General features: G+C 44.5%; 1 protein-coding gene and 1 pseudogene across 1 annotated transcript in view; one reads left to right on the top strand and one right to left on the bottom strand.

Moving 5' to 3' along the window:
- Window positions 1-20,226, bottom strand: part of PADI1 (peptidyl arginine deiminase 1) — a 58,689-nt gene that overhangs the window by 31,618 nt on the left and 6,845 nt on the right. The window contains exon 2 of the mRNA XM_027842770.1: window positions 953-1,133. Coding sequence (XP_027698571.1) covers window positions 953-1,133 — 181 coding nt within the window. The remainder of the gene's footprint in view (window positions 1-952; window positions 1,134-20,226) is intronic.
- LOC114028509 lies at window positions 10,284-11,185 on the top strand (annotated as a pseudogene).

The raw sequence follows: 20,226 nt of genomic DNA on the forward strand, positions 1-20,226 counted from the left end.
CTGTGTTCTAAGGTCCCTTCCTGCTCTGATATCCTGTGTTCTAAGGGTCCTCCCAGCTCTGACATCCTGTGTTCTAAGGGCCCTCCTAGCTCTGACATACTGTGTCCTAAGATCATTTTCAACTCTGATATTCTGCATTCTACTGTCCCTCCCAAATCTAACAAGCAATGTTTTAAAGGTCCTCCCAGTTCAGATATTCTATTGCTCTCTGGATGATTCAGGAAAGAAAGGGAGAATTGTGGGAGCAAATTGGCCCAACAGGAAAGTCTGGAGAGCTGGAGGCCTGGGATGGGAAAAGGTATATTTATGTTTCAGTGTGTCAGGTATATGAGGAGTGCCCACAGAGTGTGTATGTGTATGTGTGTTTGTGTGTGTGTGTGTGTGTATGGTTGTGGATGGCAGAAGAAAGTTCATATAGGTGGGTTACACAGTGTGTGTATTTGTAAGATGATGTCCATGTGGGATACAAGGGAATATGTGAGCATATGTGTACATGATTGACTTTGGGGATATGTTGGATAAGGGAGAGATTCATATATGTGGGGGTGGGTATCAATCAATTAATCAATAAACATTTATTAAGTGCTTACTATGTGGCAAAAATTGTGCTAAGTGATGAAGATACAGAAGCAAGCAAGAAAGCATTCCCTGCCCTCAAAAAGCTTACATTCTAACGGGAGAGACAACATGGAAATGGGAGTGGGAGAGATATGGAGAATTACGTGGTGCATTGGTGGGTATGCCAATGTGGATATGTGCTTAAGTAAATAGAGAAGGCTGGGGAAGGCACATAGGTGAGGATGTGTATATAAAGTAGATGTATAAAGAGAGCAGAGAGGCCTGTGCACGTATGTGTGTGAGTGTGGGTATATGTGTGTAGAGGTGCATATGAAGAGCAGGATGTGTATGTGTATGTGTGTGCGTGCGTGTATCTGGGGAGCCTCCCTCTCACCTTAGCATCATCAAGACTCTTACTGACAGCCTCCATGGAGATGATCACGTCCACATCTGCATCCAAAGGCCAATGGTCATCAGCTGGGGGCCCACGCACATTCTTAGGGTCATACTCCAGGTAGGTCTGCACTCTTGAGCTTCCAGTGACCTTAAAAGTCACAGACCCTGGAGGGACTGAACTGGACCAGAGAGAAGGAGAGGACAAGAAGGAGGTAAGCCAGAAGGCCATCCCAGAGTCTCAGGGCTTCAGAGTGGAGACAACACCCAGCGATTGGGTACTGGGGAGGGAAGAACGCTTATATCAGCTCAGATAACTCACTCTAGCCAGGCCTCTCTTTGGGACGTCGGTTTTCTCATCTGTAAAATGTAGCTATCATTCCCAAACCCAAGGCCATGAAGACTAGCTGTGAAGGATGGCATTTGATGATACAATGACTTGAGATGACCAATCGTCAAAGCAAACGAATGTTTGTTGATTGACTGATTGTCTGTACATAGACATGGCAGGAGAGCCTGCGTTTGGAAAGGCTGTGTCTTCAATGATGACATTCCATTTTCCTTCTCCATGCCTTTTCAGCATCTTTCCTAGCTGTCCCCCATGCCAGGAATGCACCTGTCCTCCTCACCTCCTCTTTCTTTCCCTGGCTGCCCTCAACACTGCTGAAGTCCCACCTTGACAAGAAACCTTCCCCCACCCCCACCCAACCCAGAGCCTTTCAGACAAACTTCCATGTACCTCCATTTATACATCTGGCATATACCAAGTCATTTACCTGATGTCTCCTCCCATTAGAATGTAAGCTCCTTGAAGGCAGGGACTGTTTTGCCTTTCTTTGTATCTCTAGCACTTAATACAATGTCCAGCATACAGTAAGTGATTAATAAGGAAGAAGCTAGGTGATACAGTGGATAGAGCACTGGGCCTGGAGTCAGGAAGACTCATCTTCCAGAGTTCAAATCTGGCCTCAGACAGTTCCTAGCTGTGTGACCCTGGCCAAGTCACTTCACCCTGTTTGCCTCAGTTTCCTCATCTGTAAAATGAACTAGAGAAGGAAAATAGCAAACCATCTAGTATCTTTGCCAAGAAAACCCCACATGGGGTCATGAAGAGTCAGACTTGGCTGAAAAACAACTGAAAGTGATTAATAAATGTTGGTTGACTGACTTTAAATTCTGTGATTCAACCTCATCCTGAAGATGTCTAGTGATGCAGAACTCACTGCTTGGTGGAGTGGCCCATTCTGTAAGAACAGAGTTCACAAGATTTTAGAGTTTTGTGAGTAGAGAGACCTCCCTTGTGAAATAGAGAGACCTCTTCCAGTGGTAAAACCGGCCCAATCCATCCCTGAAAAGGAATCCCCACTAAAACATTTTTTAATAAGCATTTGTTTATTAAACACTTACTGCATACCAGGCACTACGCTAAATGCTTTACAAATCTTATCTAATTTGATCCTCACAACAACCCTGGGAGGCAGGCACTGTTATTATCCCCTTTTACAGATGAGAAAATTAAAGTAGACATAAGTTAAGCAATGTGCCCCAGGTCACACAGCCAACAAGTAGTCATCCAATCTTTTCTTTTTTTTCATCCCATATTTTCTTTTATTTTTTTTAATTTTTTTTTTTTTGGTGAGACAATCAGGATTAAGTGACTTGCCCAGGGTCACACAGCTAGTAAGTGTTATGTGTCTGAGGTCAGATTTGAACTCAGGTTCTCCTGACTCCAGGGCTGGAGCTTTATCTACTACACCACCTAGCTGCCCCTATCCCATCTTTTCTTGAAGACCTTCTACAAGGGGAAACCATTCCCTCCCAAAGCAGCCCATCCCACCTTTGGATAACTGATTATTGGGAAAATGTTCCTAACATCAAGCCTAAATAACAGCCAGCACTTATATGGCGCCCTAAGATTTGCAAAGTACTTCACATAGTTATTTCATTTCATTTTCATAACAATCCTTTAAGGCAGCTGTTATTATTATCCCCATTTTACAGATGAGGAAACTGAAACTGAGAGAGTGACAAGGCTAAGGCCACCCAGCTAATGTGTCTGAGATAGGATCTGAACTCAGGTCTTCCTGATTCTAAGCCCAGGGGTCTATCCATTGAGCCTCCTGGCTGTCCCTTTGCTACTTGCACCCATTTTCTTTGACTCTAGCCCCTGCAAGGTCATGGGGTTTTGAGTTGGAAGACATCTTAGTGGTCATCTATATTGATCCATTGCTAAATATGGGTCAACTAGTCTAGTGGTCACACAGAGCATTCCCCTAGATTGGGGTATCCTTCTTGCATACCCCTCATTCATCCTGGCTAGGCCACAAGACTGGTTGGTTCTTCAGGGGCAGGGACAGGATGCTATGAGCCACACACACTCCTTTCTCCTATTTTCCCAATGACCAATAGCAAGTATTCAAAAGTTTCCAATCCCTAGTCCAGGAGAAGCCATCAACAATCAGTTAACAATCCATCAATAGTTGCTAATAGGGTACTAGGCTGGGCATTGATGAGCCAGTGACAAAAACATCATCAATCAATGAATTTTGATTAAGCATCTAATCAGTCAATCAGCAAGCCTTTCTTAAATGCTTATTAGGTGCCAGGCACAGTGCTGAGTGCTGGAGATACACAGAAAGGCAAAAACAGACCCTGCCCTCAGGAAGCTCACAATCTAATGGGGAAGATAATATGTAAACAACTATGTACAAACAAGATACGTACTACATAAGCGAAAGGCAGTCTCAGAAAAAGTACCTCAGTGGGAGGGACCTAGAAAGTCCTTCCTGCAAAAGCTGCCTGGGATTTCAGCTCAGTCTTTTTTTTTTTTTTAAAGGCAATCAGGATTAAGTGATTTGCCCAGGGTCACATAGCTAGTAAGTGTCTGAGGCCGGATTTGAACTCCGATCCTCCTGACTCTAGGGCCGGTGGTCTACAGCTGCCCTCTTATCTCAGTCTTAAAGGAAGCCAGGAGGCAGAGATGAGAAGTAGGAACATCACAGGCATGGGAGGACAGCCAGGGAAATGGTGCAGAGAAAGAACAGAGTAGCGTATGCAAGAAAGACAGTGACCTGGATCTTAGAGGGCACGGAGGGGAATAAAGTGTAAGGAAACTGGAAATGTAGGAAGGACACAAGTTGTTAAAAGCCAAATAAGATTTTTTAAAATTTGTTCCTGGGGGTAATAGGGAGCCACTGCCGTTTATTGAGTCAAGGAGTGATGTGGTCAGACCTGTGCCCAAGAAAGATGACTCTTATGCCTCTATATGGCTGGGGATACAAAAATAAAAATGAACATCCCCGCCCCTTACAAGCACAGTGCATTCTTTTTTTTTTTAGGCAATTGGGGTTAAGTGACTTGCCCAGGGTCATACAGCTAGTTAGCAGCACAGTGCATTCTACTGGTCATTTATGACCTCAGGCCTGAGTGACTCTCACAGGCCCACATAGTGACCTTAACCTGGTGCTGAAGGGACAGCCAACAATCCCAGATATTACATATATATATATATACACATATATATGCACATGAATACATATATACATATATAATTCTATTAAACATATACAGGCTGAGTCTTATCCTGGGCCAACATGGCAGCAGCACCATCCTGTCCTTAAATATTAGGGACCAGAGGTACCTTGAAAGTTCATCTCATCCATCCCCCTTCTCCCATAGGAGAGGCAGCAAGGTGTGGTGGAAAGAATAATGGATTTTGAATCAGAGGTGCTTCCTTAGACTTCTGCCTCTCTCCGTGAGTGGGTGATCTTGGACAGGTCATTTAACTTCCATGGGCCTCAGTTTCCCCTTCTGTCAAATGTAGTCCTATGTATTTTATTTTTTGCATTTAAAAATATTTTTCCGAGGACTCCATAGGCTTTACCAGACGCTCTAGAGGACGCCCTGAGCCTAAGACTTAATGCCTCAGAGATGGACCAAACTGAGTGTTACATAAGATCAGAGGAAACAGTCCTTACTGACTGAGGGGTCAAGAAAGGCTTCCTCAAGAAGGTGGCAATAGATTTAAGCACTGAAGAATGGAAGAAAATCCAACAAGTAATGAGAGGGAGGAAATGTATTCCAAGCATAGGAGACAGTGTGGGCAATGGCCAAGACGTGGTAGAATACAGGGTATGGATGGCAAATAGTGGGTAGTCCAGTTTGGCTGGCACATACAGTGCATGGCAAGATATAGTGTGAGATAAGGTTGAAAAGTCAGGGTGGTACCAGGTGATGAAAGTCCTTTGCTGCCAACCTTCTACTAAAAGTTGACATCTTCCGAGTCACGTCAACCAGCCATCCTACTTACTGATGATTTGGAAGTTTGGCCAAAAAATGCATGCCCTTGGGCCAGGATCAAATTCAACATGCCAGGCATCAGATGCCAATTTCCTGATGTCTGCCCTGTACCCAATGGTTGACTCTTCGATCAACCAGCTATGGGTCAGAGGGACAAGAGGAGGCATTCAGTCAGGCCTTCTGTTTCCTATATCAGATCCCTTCCCTTAGGTGGGTAGAATGGAAAGCTCTCTAACAAAGGTGCCAGAACAGGAAGTGGAGAAATACTGAGGCAAGTCATCTGGTTTCTGAAGTTTGGTGGCATCAAATATTATGCCACCATCAGGGCCAGGCCAGCTTACCCAGATGCCTCTGCTCTTCCCCTCAAGTGCCCTTTGAAGAAATCCTGCCTTGTCCCCAATACCCAGTACTCATTGTCCCATGCCTAATATAGTGCCTTGTCACCCTAAAATACCCTGTCCCTTCTGCTCTTGACCTAGTAAAGTACCTCCAGAGACCCTCCTCTGTTATGCTAGCATAGGCTTTTAAGACACCAACGGGTAACTGGGCCCAGGGCCAGGGAAGAATGGGAACAGAGGTTCTTTCTTGGTAGGCACCCACTGCCAAAGTGACTTACACTCAGGGCATTTCCCCTCCTCCAAGTTCTCTCTATGGAAGGGGCTCACCACTTTCCCCTAGATCCCTGTGCCAGCCACCCCACCCTGTGGCCCAGAGCTCTCATACCCATTTCTCAAGGAACCAGTATCTCCTGATCTACAGGGATGGGAACCAGGAAGTACCTAGAGTAATAACTATGATTTGGTGACCTTCCCTTAAAAGGGATTTGGGGCCCTCCTCACCTCTCAACCTGGACTGTATTGCAATAGCTACTTCATTCCTATTTCTATCTCCAGTATCACCTCCTCCAACCCTTTCTGTGCATGGCTGCCAGGTATTGTAACTAATGTATATGTCTGACCATACCGCTCCTTTGCTCATACAATGAAGTCCCAGAATCACAATAGATCAAAGATGCACAAACTTAGAGTTAGGAGGGACTATAGGATTCATCTAATCCATTGCCCTTATTTTACAGCTAAGGAAACTGAGGCCTGGTGAAGTGACTTGCCCAGAGTCACACAGGTAGTTAGCGGTAGAGACATTATTACGTTATTACAACCCAGATCCTCTGACTCCAAATCTAGGCTTATTTCCATGGGATTATTTAACCTTTAAGCAAACTTATAGGTCAAGTCTATGTCTCCCCTCCTTTTATAGTTTAGGGATGCTGAATCACTTGAGAAGTTTCAAGATGACTCAGAGGACAGAGAGGGAAATTCTGGCTGAAGGGAACAAAGAAAACTTAATGGGGAAGGAGGCTGATGAGCTCAGTTTACACAAAACTGATATTTATATCCAAGCTTTCTGACTCTTAATCCAATACTACATCCCAAGCTCTTGGGTTGGTGGTCAAGGCCCTCCACTGTTGAACTCGAGTCTTATTTTAGGCAATCTACAAGTTAGTCAAATAGGCCTTCTCACAGTTGGTCCAAGCCTTTGGTCACACCATTCCCCTGACCTGGAATGCTCTCCCCGTCATCCCTCTCTAGTTCTGTTCCTACTCATCCTCAAAACTCAGCTCAGGAGTTTCCTTCCCTAGAAAACCCTCTTTCATTCCCTCAGCCAGAATTTTTCTTTCTTTTCTCTGAATTCCCCAACTATTGTGAAACCACTAAAATGGCACCCAACACATTTGGCCTCAAAGAATTTACCTGCTCATAAGTTTAGTGGAATGGAAAGGAGGCTGGTCTTGGAGTCTAAAGACCTAAATTTGAGTTTGGCTATGCCACTAGTAGGGGCAGTTAGATGGTGCAATGCATAAAATACTGGATAGAGTCAGGAAAATCTGAGCTCAAGTCCACCTCAGACGCTTACTAACTGTGTGACCCTGGACAAGTCACTTAACCCCTATTTGCCTCAGTTGCTTATCTGTAAAATAAGAACACACTGGAGAAGGAAATGGAAAGCTACTGTAGGATCTATACCAAGAAAACCCCATGGACAAGACTGTGGGGTCACAAAGAGTTGAACACACTGAATGACTGATCAACAACAGTATGTCAGTAATAACTATGAGACCCTTGCCCTCTTGGGCCCTCAGTTTCCTTGTCTGCAAAATGAAATGGTCTGGCCAGGCATAGTGGTACATGCCCCCAATTTCCACTATTGGGTGGATCACTTGAGCTTTGGAGTCCTGAGAGCAGTAGCGGGGGCCAGATTGAGTCTGGCACCAATATGCAAACCCTCTGGAAGCGAGGAGCTACCAGGTAGCCTAAAGAGGGATGAAGTGACCCATTCTGGAAACAAAAAGGTCAAAGCTTCCATGATGATAAGCAGTGGGATCAAGCCCACGAATGACTGCTGTACTTCCTGCCTGGGGAAAACTGAGAAACTGAGGCTTTAAAATTTTCAAAAATTTATATAACAAACATAATATTTATTTATAAATATATTATATTTATTATATATTTATGTTTGTATAGATGTATGTATTTATTATTAAATAATGTAAATTTATAAATATATTATAATTATTATTCAATATTATTATTTTATTATTAAATAATATAAATTTTAAATATATAATAAATTTTAAATTTTAAATTTTAAAATTTTTAAAAATAAAGGGAGTTGGACTAAATGATTTCTATTCCATAACGTATTTTAGAATAAAGAGAAAGCTTTATTCCACCTCAAACATCCTGTGTTCTAAGGGCCCTTTCAGCTCTGACATCCTGTGTTCTAAGGTCACTCTCAGCAAGGGCCTTGGGGACCAAATTCACTGGCTATGGCTCAGATAAAAGTCAATTCAGTTATTTCAGTCGTGTCTGACTCTTTGTGATCCCATTTGGGGTTTTCTTGGCAATGATACTGGAGTTGTTTGTCATTGCCTTCTCCAGCTCATTTTGCAGATGAGGAAACTGAGGCAAACAGGGTTAAGGGACTTGTCCAGGGTCACACAGCTAGTGAGTGTCTGAGATTGGATTTGAACTCAAGGAGATGAATCTTCCTGACTCCAAACCCGACATGCTATGCACCATGGTGCCCCCTAGATGCCCCAGTTGAAGGTATTATGAGGTAATAATAATAATAATATAGCATTATGGTATTGTAGACTGTCCATTGCATTTGGAGTCAGAAGACCTGGGTTCCAACTTGACCTGGGCCACTTACTAGTTCCATGAGTATGGTGAGTCACTTCCCCATTAAGGCCTCAGTTTTTTCCTCTCTTAATTGATGGAGTTGGACCAAGCCAACTTTAGCGTCCCTGCCCAGGTCTGTATCTGTGACCATAGAATCCCAGCATAGGATGCCGTGAAGTGAGGCACATGCCCTGAACAGGCTGTAGCCTGAGGAACAGGGAGGTAGCTCACAACCCCACACATAGCACACACCTGGCAGAGCCCTGCTCCCAGTCTAGTGGGAGAAGGCTGAGCCCAGGGTGCAAAAGAAACCATTTTCTAACAAATCTCCATTTTACCTGCTCTAAGGGGAAAGAGAAGGAGAATACTGAGCAGTGAATAATCCAAAACTCTGAATAATGTAAGAAAGAGCAAACATCCCTGACACAGATCATTTTTAATTAAATAAAAAAGACAAAAAACACAGATCATTTTCAAACCACAAAACCACAGATGACTTTTAGTCAGATAATAATACCAAACAGTGGATAAGCATGGGGGGGTTTTAAAAACCCAGATCTTGTGTGTGTGTGTGTGTGCACGCGCGTGCATGCGCGTGAAATGTGTAACATCAGGAAAGGACTTGACTGAGATCTACTTCAGTTTTAAAGGTTTGCTTCTATAAAGAATAATAATACTTATTATTATTACAATTACAATGATTATTAACATTTCCATGCAGAGGTAATGGGTAGTAATGGGGAGAGAACTGGCCTCAGGATTACAGAGACCTGGGTTCAAGTCCTGTTTCTGATACATCCTGCCTATATGATTGTGGACAAGCTCTCAGTGCCCCTGGCAAGCGTCTGAGACTGTAAATTTAAGAGTATCTAATTTATATAAATGTAAATTGCTGACTTATTTTGCTAGATGGAGTTGACCAATGGAAATTCAATATACCAACTATTCTCAAAGTCTGGTTTTAGGTGGCCCTTTCAGTGGACCCTTTCAGAGTGAATGTAAATAGCAATTGATTCTGTTTAGGCCAGAAACCCTGAAGGTCTTCCCCTCCCAGATTGATTTTTTTTGTAACTATTAGAGGCCATTTTTAACGAATAGAGGACATTCTCTGCCTCATTTCTTTTTCTTTTTTCTTTTTTTTAAGGCAATTGGGGTTAAGTGACTTGCCCAGGGTCACACAGCTAGTAAGTGTCAAGTGTTTGGTCTGAGGCCAGATTTGAACTCAAGTCCTCCTGACTTCAGGGCCCGTGCTCTATGCCTGTGTCACCTAGCTGCCCCTCTGCCTCATTTCTTACCTAGCCTTAATCATTGAATGGGTGTTGCCTCAGTCAAAATGAGACATGTTAAAGACTTCAGCTTAAAAAAAAGGCCAGGGTCTCCCACTGAATCTGGAGCCATCTTCAGTCTTCCTGATGAATATCTGGCCTATGAACCCAGATAGCTCTGGAGGAGAAAGTGAGGCTGGTGACTTTGCACAGCCCTCCCTCACTTCTATCCAATTCATTTGCAAGTCATGGCGTCATTGTCCTGACATCTTTGTCCTCCTCGAGAATGAAGAATGAACAACAACCAGGTGGTCAACAAGGTCAAAACTATTTTCACAATAGTACTAAGATTTTAAAATTTCCAATATGATAAATATCTACAGATATAACCTACCCAAGCAAAAGCTCTTTGGAGGAGGGTCCTCAATAATATTTAAGAATGTAAAGGGGTTGTTTCCGGTTCCTGGAGCAGGGCAGTTTGAGGTGCTACTGGAAACCCTGGCTGTCGGGACGGGGGCTGCGGCTGAGACCCTGGACTGTCCCCTCTTCGGGCTCCATCTCCACACTATATTCACTGGGGATGCCAAAGGAGGGGTGCTCTGATTAATATTCATGAGGGCTCATTAATAATTCAGGACGATCGGCTTTTCGCCCCTCCTCCCCAGTGGCACGATGTTCCCCTTTCACAACTGTTGGAGGGCTGGGCTGCTGTTTTTGCTACTCCCGGCTATGGCAGTGAGGGAGGCCTGGCAGGTGGAAGAGAAAACCTGTGACTTGATAGGAGAGAAGGATAAAGAGTCAGAGAAGAAGCTGGCCCTTCTGAAGAAGCTGGCTCCACTTTTTGAGCAAAGCTTTATAAGTAGTGTGGGCCAGGGTTCGGAATCCTATACCTGCAAATTCAGGGTGTGCCGGGAAGTTGGCAGCGACAACTCTGGGGCTGGACTGGTGCAGATCAACTTGAAGAATAACAAGGAGACGATAATAGGGAGGATTAATGAAACCCATGTCTTCTATGGAAGTGACTGGATCATGCTGACCTATAAAGGGGGTAATGAATGTAACAACATTGCGGCAAGAACGATCTCCTGTAACAAAAAGTCCCTTGGGGGCAACTTCGCACCTGTGTCTGAAGAAAGGGGCAAAATGCAAGAATGTTTCTACCTCTTTGAGATGGACAGCAGTCTGGCTTGCCCACCTGAAGATTCCCTCCTCAGCGTGGGCTCTATCTTACTTATCACGTTTGCCTCCCTGGTGGCTGTCTATTTCATTGGGGGATTCTTATACCAAAGGCTGGTGGTAGGCACCAAAGGCATGGAGCAGTTTCCTCATTTAGCCTTCTGGCAGGATCTGGGCGATTTGGTAGCAGATGTTTGTGATTTTGTGTGTCGGTCTAAGCCCCGAAACGTGCCTGCTGCCTACCGGGGTGTGGGGGACGACCAGCTCGGGGAAGAATCAGAAGAGAGGGGTGACCACTTGCTCCCCATGTGACTGCGCTGGAGACACGCAGCCTTTCTTTCTCTCCACCTCCAAACCAAAGCATCCTTAGCCAGATTTCTCCACCGCCGCTGCTGCTCCATCTCTTCTACCAGTTTTTTTCCTCTAGTTTGCTTTTAACTTGCACTCACTCTTTCTGCCTACTAAGCTGCCTTCTCTCTGCTGTTTTCCCTTTGGAGTCTATTAATGGCGCTGACCTAGAGAAATGTGCCCAGGAGGGGACACCCCTTATGGGCCAAAAGGAACTGAGGGTTTGAGAGGGACTACCCTTGCAGAGAAAGGATGATAAGGAGGTGTACAGATGGCTGGGAGTGAGCAAGAGACTTTCCTAGCCTTTTTACTGCATTTTTGATGTTAGGCTCTTCTGTGAGACACTGGATTATAAAGGAAAAAAGATATTATTTATATAGGGTTTTGGTTGCCGTCATGCTGTTACCCTATGCCTGCTCTTATTTACACGAGTTTGGTTGGAATTCCCTGCTGCTTGGGACAGCTTTGTAATGATTATCACTTCCAAGTTCCTGAATTTGGTCTGGGCTCAAGGTAGCCCTTGAGCTCTGCTCTGAGCAGAGCTCTCTCTGCTCAAGCTCTCTTGGCCTGCTCTGAGAACAGAATCATAAAATGTGAATTTTCCCAGGCCACAGATTTGTGAGGTACCACTAGGTCATTTGTTGACTTAGTGGATTGTGGATTGTGATCTTGTGTTATCACTTCACATTTAGCCAAAAAGCCCAATCCAGAAAGCCAGAAACTAGAAGGGGGAAATGAGACTGAAGTGTTGTGCCACACTGGCTCCTAAAAAGGAAAATTAGCCATGCCTCGGGTGGACTCATTGGTGGAGGGGGGATTTTTTTCTCTCTCTGGTTACAGAACCTGGTGAAGCCTTTCTTACTATACTCCTACCCCTTTATGAATATCGCCTATCCACCCAGGTATGTGATTTTTCTTTCACAAAAATTGCCAAAAATACAAATAGAAGCAGGTGGGGAGCCTGGAGCTCTGCTTCCAAGTGTAGAGAATGCTACTAACATTCCCTCTGCTGGCTCAGGGAGGAAAGTATGTCTTGCCTATGATGTTTCTGGGCAAGTAAGGGTTTTCAAAATTCCTTCTGGTGCCTCCCTTTTCTAATTAGGTGGTATGGCCAGGAAACTGGGCTGATCTTTGTTTGGCTAATAAGGTTCTTCTGGACAGTCGGGCAAAATAGCTACAGACAGAAAATTTTTCTTTGGCTTTTTCATTACTGTTTGAACATTTTTTCCTTTGAAAATAGGGAAATTAAGATTATAAAATCAGCAGGTATTTTTTTGTGTGTGTATATTTTGTTTTCCTCTCTCTTCTTTAACCTGGTGTTTTAAAATAAGGCAAAAGTCTGTGCCACTTTTTGTATAAAAACACAACTTCAGAAAATTAAAAGACCAAAAAAAAAAAAAAAAGAATGTAAAGGGATCCTGAGGCCAAGGCATTTGAGGACCATTCTCTATACCAATGAAGTCACAGGTCCATACTAGACCAAACTTACATTTCCATTGAGTTTTTCAGGTTTACAACCCACAATGTAACTCTGTTGAGGTAAGTAAGTGCCACAAATTACATCATTCCCATTTTACAGATGAGGAAATTAAGGCGGTTCAGAGAAGAGGCTTGCTCAGTGTCCCCCAACTAATTAATCAGTGCCAACCACTTACCCAAACTCACGTATCTCAATATTTTGAATGCATAACTCTACACATTATGCCACACTACCTAGAAAAAAAGTGTGGATGTATGTATGTATACATGTATGTATGTGTGTATGTGTTTATATGTGTGCATGTATAGAGTATCTGTGTTTGCATGTGTATATTGTATATGCATATATATGTGTATGTGAATGTATGTATTTATATTTGTATGTGTGCATTGTGTGTATAGTGTATGAGTGGGATGCTGAAATAGTGAAGCCCCCTCAGGGAAGGATAGGAATTGGCCTTGCTGAGACAACACCCCGCCTAGAGTTCCTGGAAACTGCCTTGCTAAAAGAAACAGAACGTTACTCAAGGTAAGGGAGTACATCAGGCGATGTCCCTGAAAGGATCTTGTTTGTGTGGGCTTTCCGGCTCTCCCCTCCTTTTATCTTACTTTCCTGCTGAACCAACAGTAACTTGTTTTGTGCCTTTTTGCAACCTTGTTGCTGGGGAAAAGTTTCTGTGCTTAGACTGTGAGCCCTGAAGCCCAGCCAATGGCTTTGAGCTGCACTCCCTTGCACTCCCTTGCTGGAGCCATCTTGAGCAACGATGGATGTGTCCTTTCTCATGAGAAAGCAATAAAACTCCTTTTTGCCTTTCTTAAGAAAAAGTCTCTGATTTGATTATTATGGGGGTCACAAACACCCCACACAGTGTATTTATGTATTGGGAATTTGTGTATATTTATATGTGTGTGCAGTGTATATTTTTGTGTTGTGTATATGTATATGTGTACCATGCATATATGTATATGTTCATGTGTGTGTATGTATTATGTATCTCTGTATATCTGTGTATATGTATATATACATGTGTGGGTGTTTAAACAGATATTAATCTCTAATTGAGTTTCACTCCAACAGCTATGAACCTGAATTTTCAATCCCAGATCACACATCTGTTATAAAATAGTAGCCACCCACCAGTCAGATAGCAGAACTAGAGAGCTGCTTAGGATTACAAAAACAAAACAAAAACAAAAACAAAAAAAACTCATGGTTAAGAGACACGAATAGATTGAATCATATGATCACAAGATTTAGTGTTCGAAAGGACGTTAGAACGCAGGATGTCAGAGCTAGGAGAACTCTTAGAACATTATCAGAGCTGGGAGGGCCCTTAGAACATAGAATGTCAGATCTGGGAGGGCTGTTAGAAAGTCAGAGTTGGGAGAGGCCCTAGAACACAGAAGTTCAGGGCTGGGAAGGCCATAAGACTATAAAATGTCATAACTGGAAATCTCCTCTTGCTTCACTAAGGAAGAAACAACTCAGGACATAATCAGGAGAGTCTGCTGGGCATTTGGGGGTCCCTCTTTAGTTCCTTCACCAACTCTCTGGTCACATCCCTCTATTGCTCAGGCACCAGCTGACTTGAGGCAGAGGCTGCCAGCTGCCTCCACCCCAAGAGACAAGCTTTTTTTGACTGAAACCACAAAAAAGGACCAAGGACATGTGACCCCAAAGAGTTCCCTTTCTCTGGTGGCCGTGGGATATCCCACAGTATGAGAGGCAGCTCCTAGGGCTGACTAGGGCTGACTAGTTCTGTATACCTGGCACTGGGTTTGAAGCGATGGAGGCCAGGAGGCCTCCTCCTTGGTTACCGATCTCTCTCTCTCTCTCTCTCTCTCTCTCTCTCTCTCTCTCTCTCTCTCTCCCTCTCTCTCAGCTCCAAGGTTAGATTATAACTCTCCCCCAAGCAAAACTCAAAGATTGTTTTTAATGCTGCTAGTCTTAGTTTGAGGCTAAGACTTCCTGAGATCGATGGAACTGGAGATGTTTAACCTGAGAAAGACTTGGGGTGAGGTGAGTTGGAGTAAGGGTCATACAATAGCTGTCTTCAAATAGCTGAAGGGCTATCATGGAGGAGGAATTATACTTGTTCCATTTGGCCTCAGAGGGCAGAGCCAGGAGCATAGGGCAGAAGTTCTAAAGAGTTCAATCAGGATACATTCTTAACCATTAGAATTAGAGCTGACTCAAAGCGGAACCAACCGCCTCCAATTGGAGGTGGTGAGTTCCCCACCATTGGAGGTCTCTTAAGCTGGCCTAGATGGCCCCTAAAGTCCCTTGCAACTCATTTCATGATTCTGTGAATTTGCTGTGTTGCCTTAATCCAGTCCTTTCCCCCTCTCTGAGCTTTAGGGAAAGCAATGAAGGGGTTGAGCTATGGCGCCCAAGGCCCCTTCCAGCTCCGACATTCTGCGTTCTCTGGGTATGTTCTCCTGCCTCCATGATGCAGTTCTGCCTGTGTTTAGAGGCAGCTCTTCTGGCCACGGAGGAGGAGGAATCCCTTATCAGGACATCAGAGCCTGGGGGGGGGGGGGGGGGGGGAGCTCTGCGGGTTCCATAAAGTTCACGTGGCCAAACTGTCACAGCTCTGTGGAATGTGCTCAGGAGACTAAGTTTAAAGGGAGGGTCCTACCCCCGTCCCCGCCCCCTCCCCCTTCCCCTCCCCTTGCCTCAACTCTCTTCTTTCTACATAACAAACTTGTACACCTCATGCCCTGTCATTCCTCAGGAGCCCAGAAGGGGTGGAACTAGAAAGACTGAGACAGAGGCAGAGAGAGAGAGAGAGAGAGAGAGAGAGAGAAAGAGAGACAGAGAGAGAGAGAGAGACAGAGAGAGAGACAGAGACAGAGAGAGAGACAGAGAGAGAGACAGAGAGAGACAGAGAGAGAGAGAGAGAAAGGGGGGAGAAAGAGAGAAGTAGAGACAGAGACAGGAGGGGAAGGGGATAGGAGGAGAGGGGGGGAGGGAGAGGGGATGGCAGGAGGAGGGAGAGGAAGAGAGAGAAATAGAGACAGTGACAGGAGGGAAAGGGGATGGGAGGAGGAGGGAGGGGGAAAATAGAGGGGGAGAGAGGGGAGAGGAATAGGAGTGATGGAAAGAGAAGGAGAGGGGAAGGGGGATGGGAGGAGGAGGGATAGGGAGAAAGAGGAGGGAATGGGAGGAGGGAGAGAGAGAGAGAAAGAGAGAGAGATGGAGAGAAGAGAGACAGGAGGGAAGGAGGGAAGGGGATGGGGAGGGGGGGAGGGAGGGGATGGGAGGAGGAGGAGGGATGGGGGAAAGAGAGAGTTTGTTTCATAAGCTTCTTAGTTCAGTTGCCCTGTCCCTTAACGGGACCTCTCTCCAGTCATCACCATCTCCAGGGAACCAGGAAAAGGAAAGGGAAGGGACCAGAAGGGAGTGTTTCCTAGGCCAGTGTTCAGGCGGAGCATCTCCAGGGTAGTTCAGGGAGCCAGCTTTGGGGCTGAGCTTCTCAGGATGGGGATTTCAAAGCTTTGCTAGAAATTGAGACTCTCCGCCTCCCCTTTTCCAGCCCTTCTGCTGGCCTGACCGTTGTGAACCCCTTATCTCCATAGCACTTAATTATACCCTGTCCTGTAGAGCATAGAACGCCAGAGCAGGAGAGGATTGTAGAAATCATCTGTTCCAAATTCCTCATTTCACCTAGGGTCTAACTGGGTCCCCTGGAAAAGAGCAGTAATTTGGCCAGTGTCGGAAAGGGCAAAGTTGGAATTCAAACCAAATCCCCCACCTCTCCTCCTATCCCCTTTCCCTCCTGTCTCTGTCTCTATTTCTCTTCCCCTTCCCCCCTTCTCTCTTTCTTTCTCTCCCTCTTTCTTTCTTTTTCTCTCTCCCTTCCTCTTCTTCTTCTTCTTCTCTCTCTCATTCTCTCTCTCTCTCTCTCTCCATCTTCTTCTTCTTCTTCTTCTTCTTCTTCTTCTTCTGTCTTTCATTCATTCAAACCCAGGTTTTCTAATTCCAAATCTCACCCTCTTTTCCATCTTTTGCTTCCAGCACCAGGCCTAGCAAACTGCTGGGCACACATCAGCTTTTGCTCAGCAAAGACTCGGGATTAAGTGTCTTTGCCTGATGAACATGTAACACCAGAGCTACCTGAAGATCTTTGAGGCAGGGACAGGATGACATTCCTCAGCCCAAACACACCATAATTACTACTTAAGTCAGGAACCCCCAGTGGCCTGAGCTTGTGGCCCAAGACCTGTCAGCCCCACCTTCTGAAAAGCTCTTCACTCCTTCCCCTGGTAAGGTCTAGGGGTCCAGGAAGAGGAAAAGGAAGAAGAGCAGGAGGGGCAGGAATAAGGGTGCAAGAGGAAAAAGAATCCAGGAGAGGAGAGCTTGACTGAGGGACAGGCCAATTCATAGTATTTTAAAGCAGAAATAAACCTTAGAGATCATTTTGGTTCAACCTCTTCATTTTACAGATGAGGAAATTGAGTCCCAGAGAGGGAAAGTGACTCAAGAAACACCACGGCTTAGTGCACAGAGTGCAGAAAAGCTCTGGCCTTTGACACTTGGCAGGATACCCTACCTCTCTTTCATCTGTAAAATGGGGATAATAATAACATCCATCTCACAGGATTGTAGTGAGGGTCAAATGAGATCATGTGTGTGAGGATTATATACATACATATATATATCATATATATAATGTATCTAATTTATATAAATTACATACATTTATATAAATTGGGATAAAGTATATAAATTTATATTAATTGGGGTAAAATTATGTAAATTGGGATAGGAGCTGTACATGTGATTTCATAGGTATAGGGAATTCCTCAATGAAGAATTTCCCTCTACCAATATAACTTTTCTGCAACATAGCATCGGAGATTTGGTCAGAGCCCTGGGAGGTTAAATTACTTGGCCAGAGTCACACAGTCAGAAATGTCAGAAGCAGGTCCTGAACCCAGAACTTTCTGCTTCTGAGCTGACAGTTGTCCCTGCATACTAGATAATAAATATGATATTATTATTGACTAAGATAATACAGGCAGTAAGCAAGATGGGTTTCAAGCCCAAGTCCCATGACTCCAAATCTGACTTCCCCAATGCCATATTGTATACAATTGGCTACAGACACATCTATTTCCTCACCTTCTCCTTGCCAGAAAGGTCCCTGTGTGGAGTAGATGGAAGATAATACAAGAGTGGAAGATAATACAAGAGTAGAAGACTACAGCTGTGGGTTGGGGTGTGGCAGAGAAGGGCCTGAGAAAAGCCTCCTGTAGAAGGTAAGTCTGGGAGGACGCCAAGGAAAGCAAAAGAAGGGAATGCATTCTGGGCATGGAGAACATACAACCAATACAAAACATAGAAAAAGGAGATGGAATGTCATATTTTTACAATTATGGCAAATAAGCCAGTGTGGCTGGATGCTAGAGGAAGTGGGAAGGAAGGAGGAGCTCACTGCCACTCAAGCCTTCAGTATCGAGGGCACCTTTGAGATCATCCAGTCCAAGCCGTTCATTTTATAGATGAGAAAACTGAGGCTCCCAGAGAGGAAGTGACTGGCTGAAGGTCACAGGTCCTCTGGCTCCAAGTCCAGCACAATTTCTACTGTAGTAGTAGAATGTTTTCATTTCTTCCCAGGCTGATCTCTTGACTCTCTGGACTTTCTCTACTGTGCCCAAGCCAAGTTCTTTCATCTCCCTTCCCTCTCTACCTTTTTAGCTTCAGTTTATATGTTTTTCCCCCAATAGCATGTGAGCTCCTTGAGGAGAGGGACTGTCTCTCTTTCTGCTTATATTTGTATTCCCATCCTTTAGAAAAAGGCCATGCACATGTAAGCACTTAACAAATGCTTATGAACTTGATATTGGCTTGCACTGCAGGAATCCATAGTACAGTGGAAAGATGGCCAGCTAGGGAAAGTTGCCTGCCCTCCCCAAAAGAGAGGTACAGAAAGATCCAGAATGGGGAAGAGGAAGAAGCAATGATAAAATCCTTGATAACCCCAACACAACCATCCTGGTCTAATGTAAAGAGATTAGGAGTCAGGAAACTTGGATCCTAGTTTTAGCAGACTTGTGTAAGTGGTTATAGTTTCTTCTGTCTTCCCCCTCCTCAAACCTTTTGTGAAAGGCACATGAAGAAGGAGAGAGGGCATAGAAAATGGCACCAACAAATATGGCACCAGTGAAAAAAGAACCCATTTTCCAGAGTGCTGGGAATACACCATGCAGGGAATGCCAAGAGAAAGGAGGAACCCCAGGGTAGGCAAGAAACTACACACAACACAGACTAGATACCTGCATCCAAAGGGCCCTGCCAGGGAGCCATATGTAATAAGGCAGGAGCCAGGAGGAGACTCAGAGGAGCAATGAGAAGGAATTTACTCCTAAGAAGGAGCAATTGCTGAGTTATTATTGAGGAACATTCAAAGACTGAAACCAGTCTGTATGAGCCTAGAAGTCATTTTTCTGAGGAATGAGGGCTATAGGTTACATATGATGTCCTAAAGGTCTTCCAAGTTTTGATATTCTGTGTTCTAAGGCCCCTCCCAGCTCTGACCCTTTTAGCTGACACTTGATTACTCTTTAATTTTATCATCTAAACAAAGCTGTACCACTTTCCTGAGACCAGTTATAAGCCACAGAAAGGTAGAGAGCTGGCTGTCCCTAATGAAAACAACACAGGAGTGTTTGTCTTTGAGGAGAGGGAACTCAGACACAGGCCTCCAAGTCCTAATGCACCTAACTGCTGTGTCAGTCAATAAGTATTTATTAAGTACCTATTATGTGCCAGGTACTGTGTAAGCACTGGGGATACAAAAAAGAGACAAAAGACAGTGTCTGCCTTCAAGGGGGGGAAACAACATGCAAACAAATACATACAAATAAGCTATAGACAGGAAATAATTAAGAGAAGAAAGAAACAAGAATTAGGAAGGGTTGGGAAAGGCTTCCTGCAGAAGATGGGGTTTTAGCTGGGATTTAAAGAAAGCCAGGGAAACCTGGAAGCAGAGATGAAGGACAGCATTCCAGGCATGGGGGACAGCCAGAGAAAATGCCTAGAGTTGGGAGATAAGAGTGTTTTATTCATGGAATAGACAGGAGGTCAGTGTCACTGGATCAAAGAGTACATATCTTAGAGTAAACTGTAAGAAGAGTGGAAAGGTAGGAGGGGGCTAGATTATGAAGGACTTTGAATGCCAAACAGAGCATTTTATATTAGATCCTAGAGGCAATAGAGAGCCACTATAGATTATTGAGTGTGGGGTGAGAGGGTAAAGAGAAGGGGATGACATGGTCAGACCTGAGCTTTAGGAAAATCACTTTGATGGCTGAATAGAAGTTGGATTGGAGTGGGTAGAGACTTGAGGCACGCAGACACCACCACCCCTCAGCAGCTATCATATTAATCCAGGTGTAAGGTGATGAGGTGGTGGTGGCAGTGTCAGAGGAGGGAAGAGGGTGTTTTTGAAAGAGGTTGCAGAGGTGAAATGGACTAGAGAGGCTGCTGAGGTAAAATGGACAAGAGAGTTTCCAGAGGTGAA

Source organism: Vombatus ursinus, unplaced genomic scaffold (genome assembly GCF_900497805.2).
Source record: "Vombatus ursinus unplaced genomic scaffold, bare-nosed wombat genome assembly UNPS02014884.1, whole genome shotgun sequence".
Classification (NCBI taxonomy): Eukaryota; Metazoa; Chordata; class Mammalia; order Diprotodontia; family Vombatidae; genus Vombatus; species Vombatus ursinus.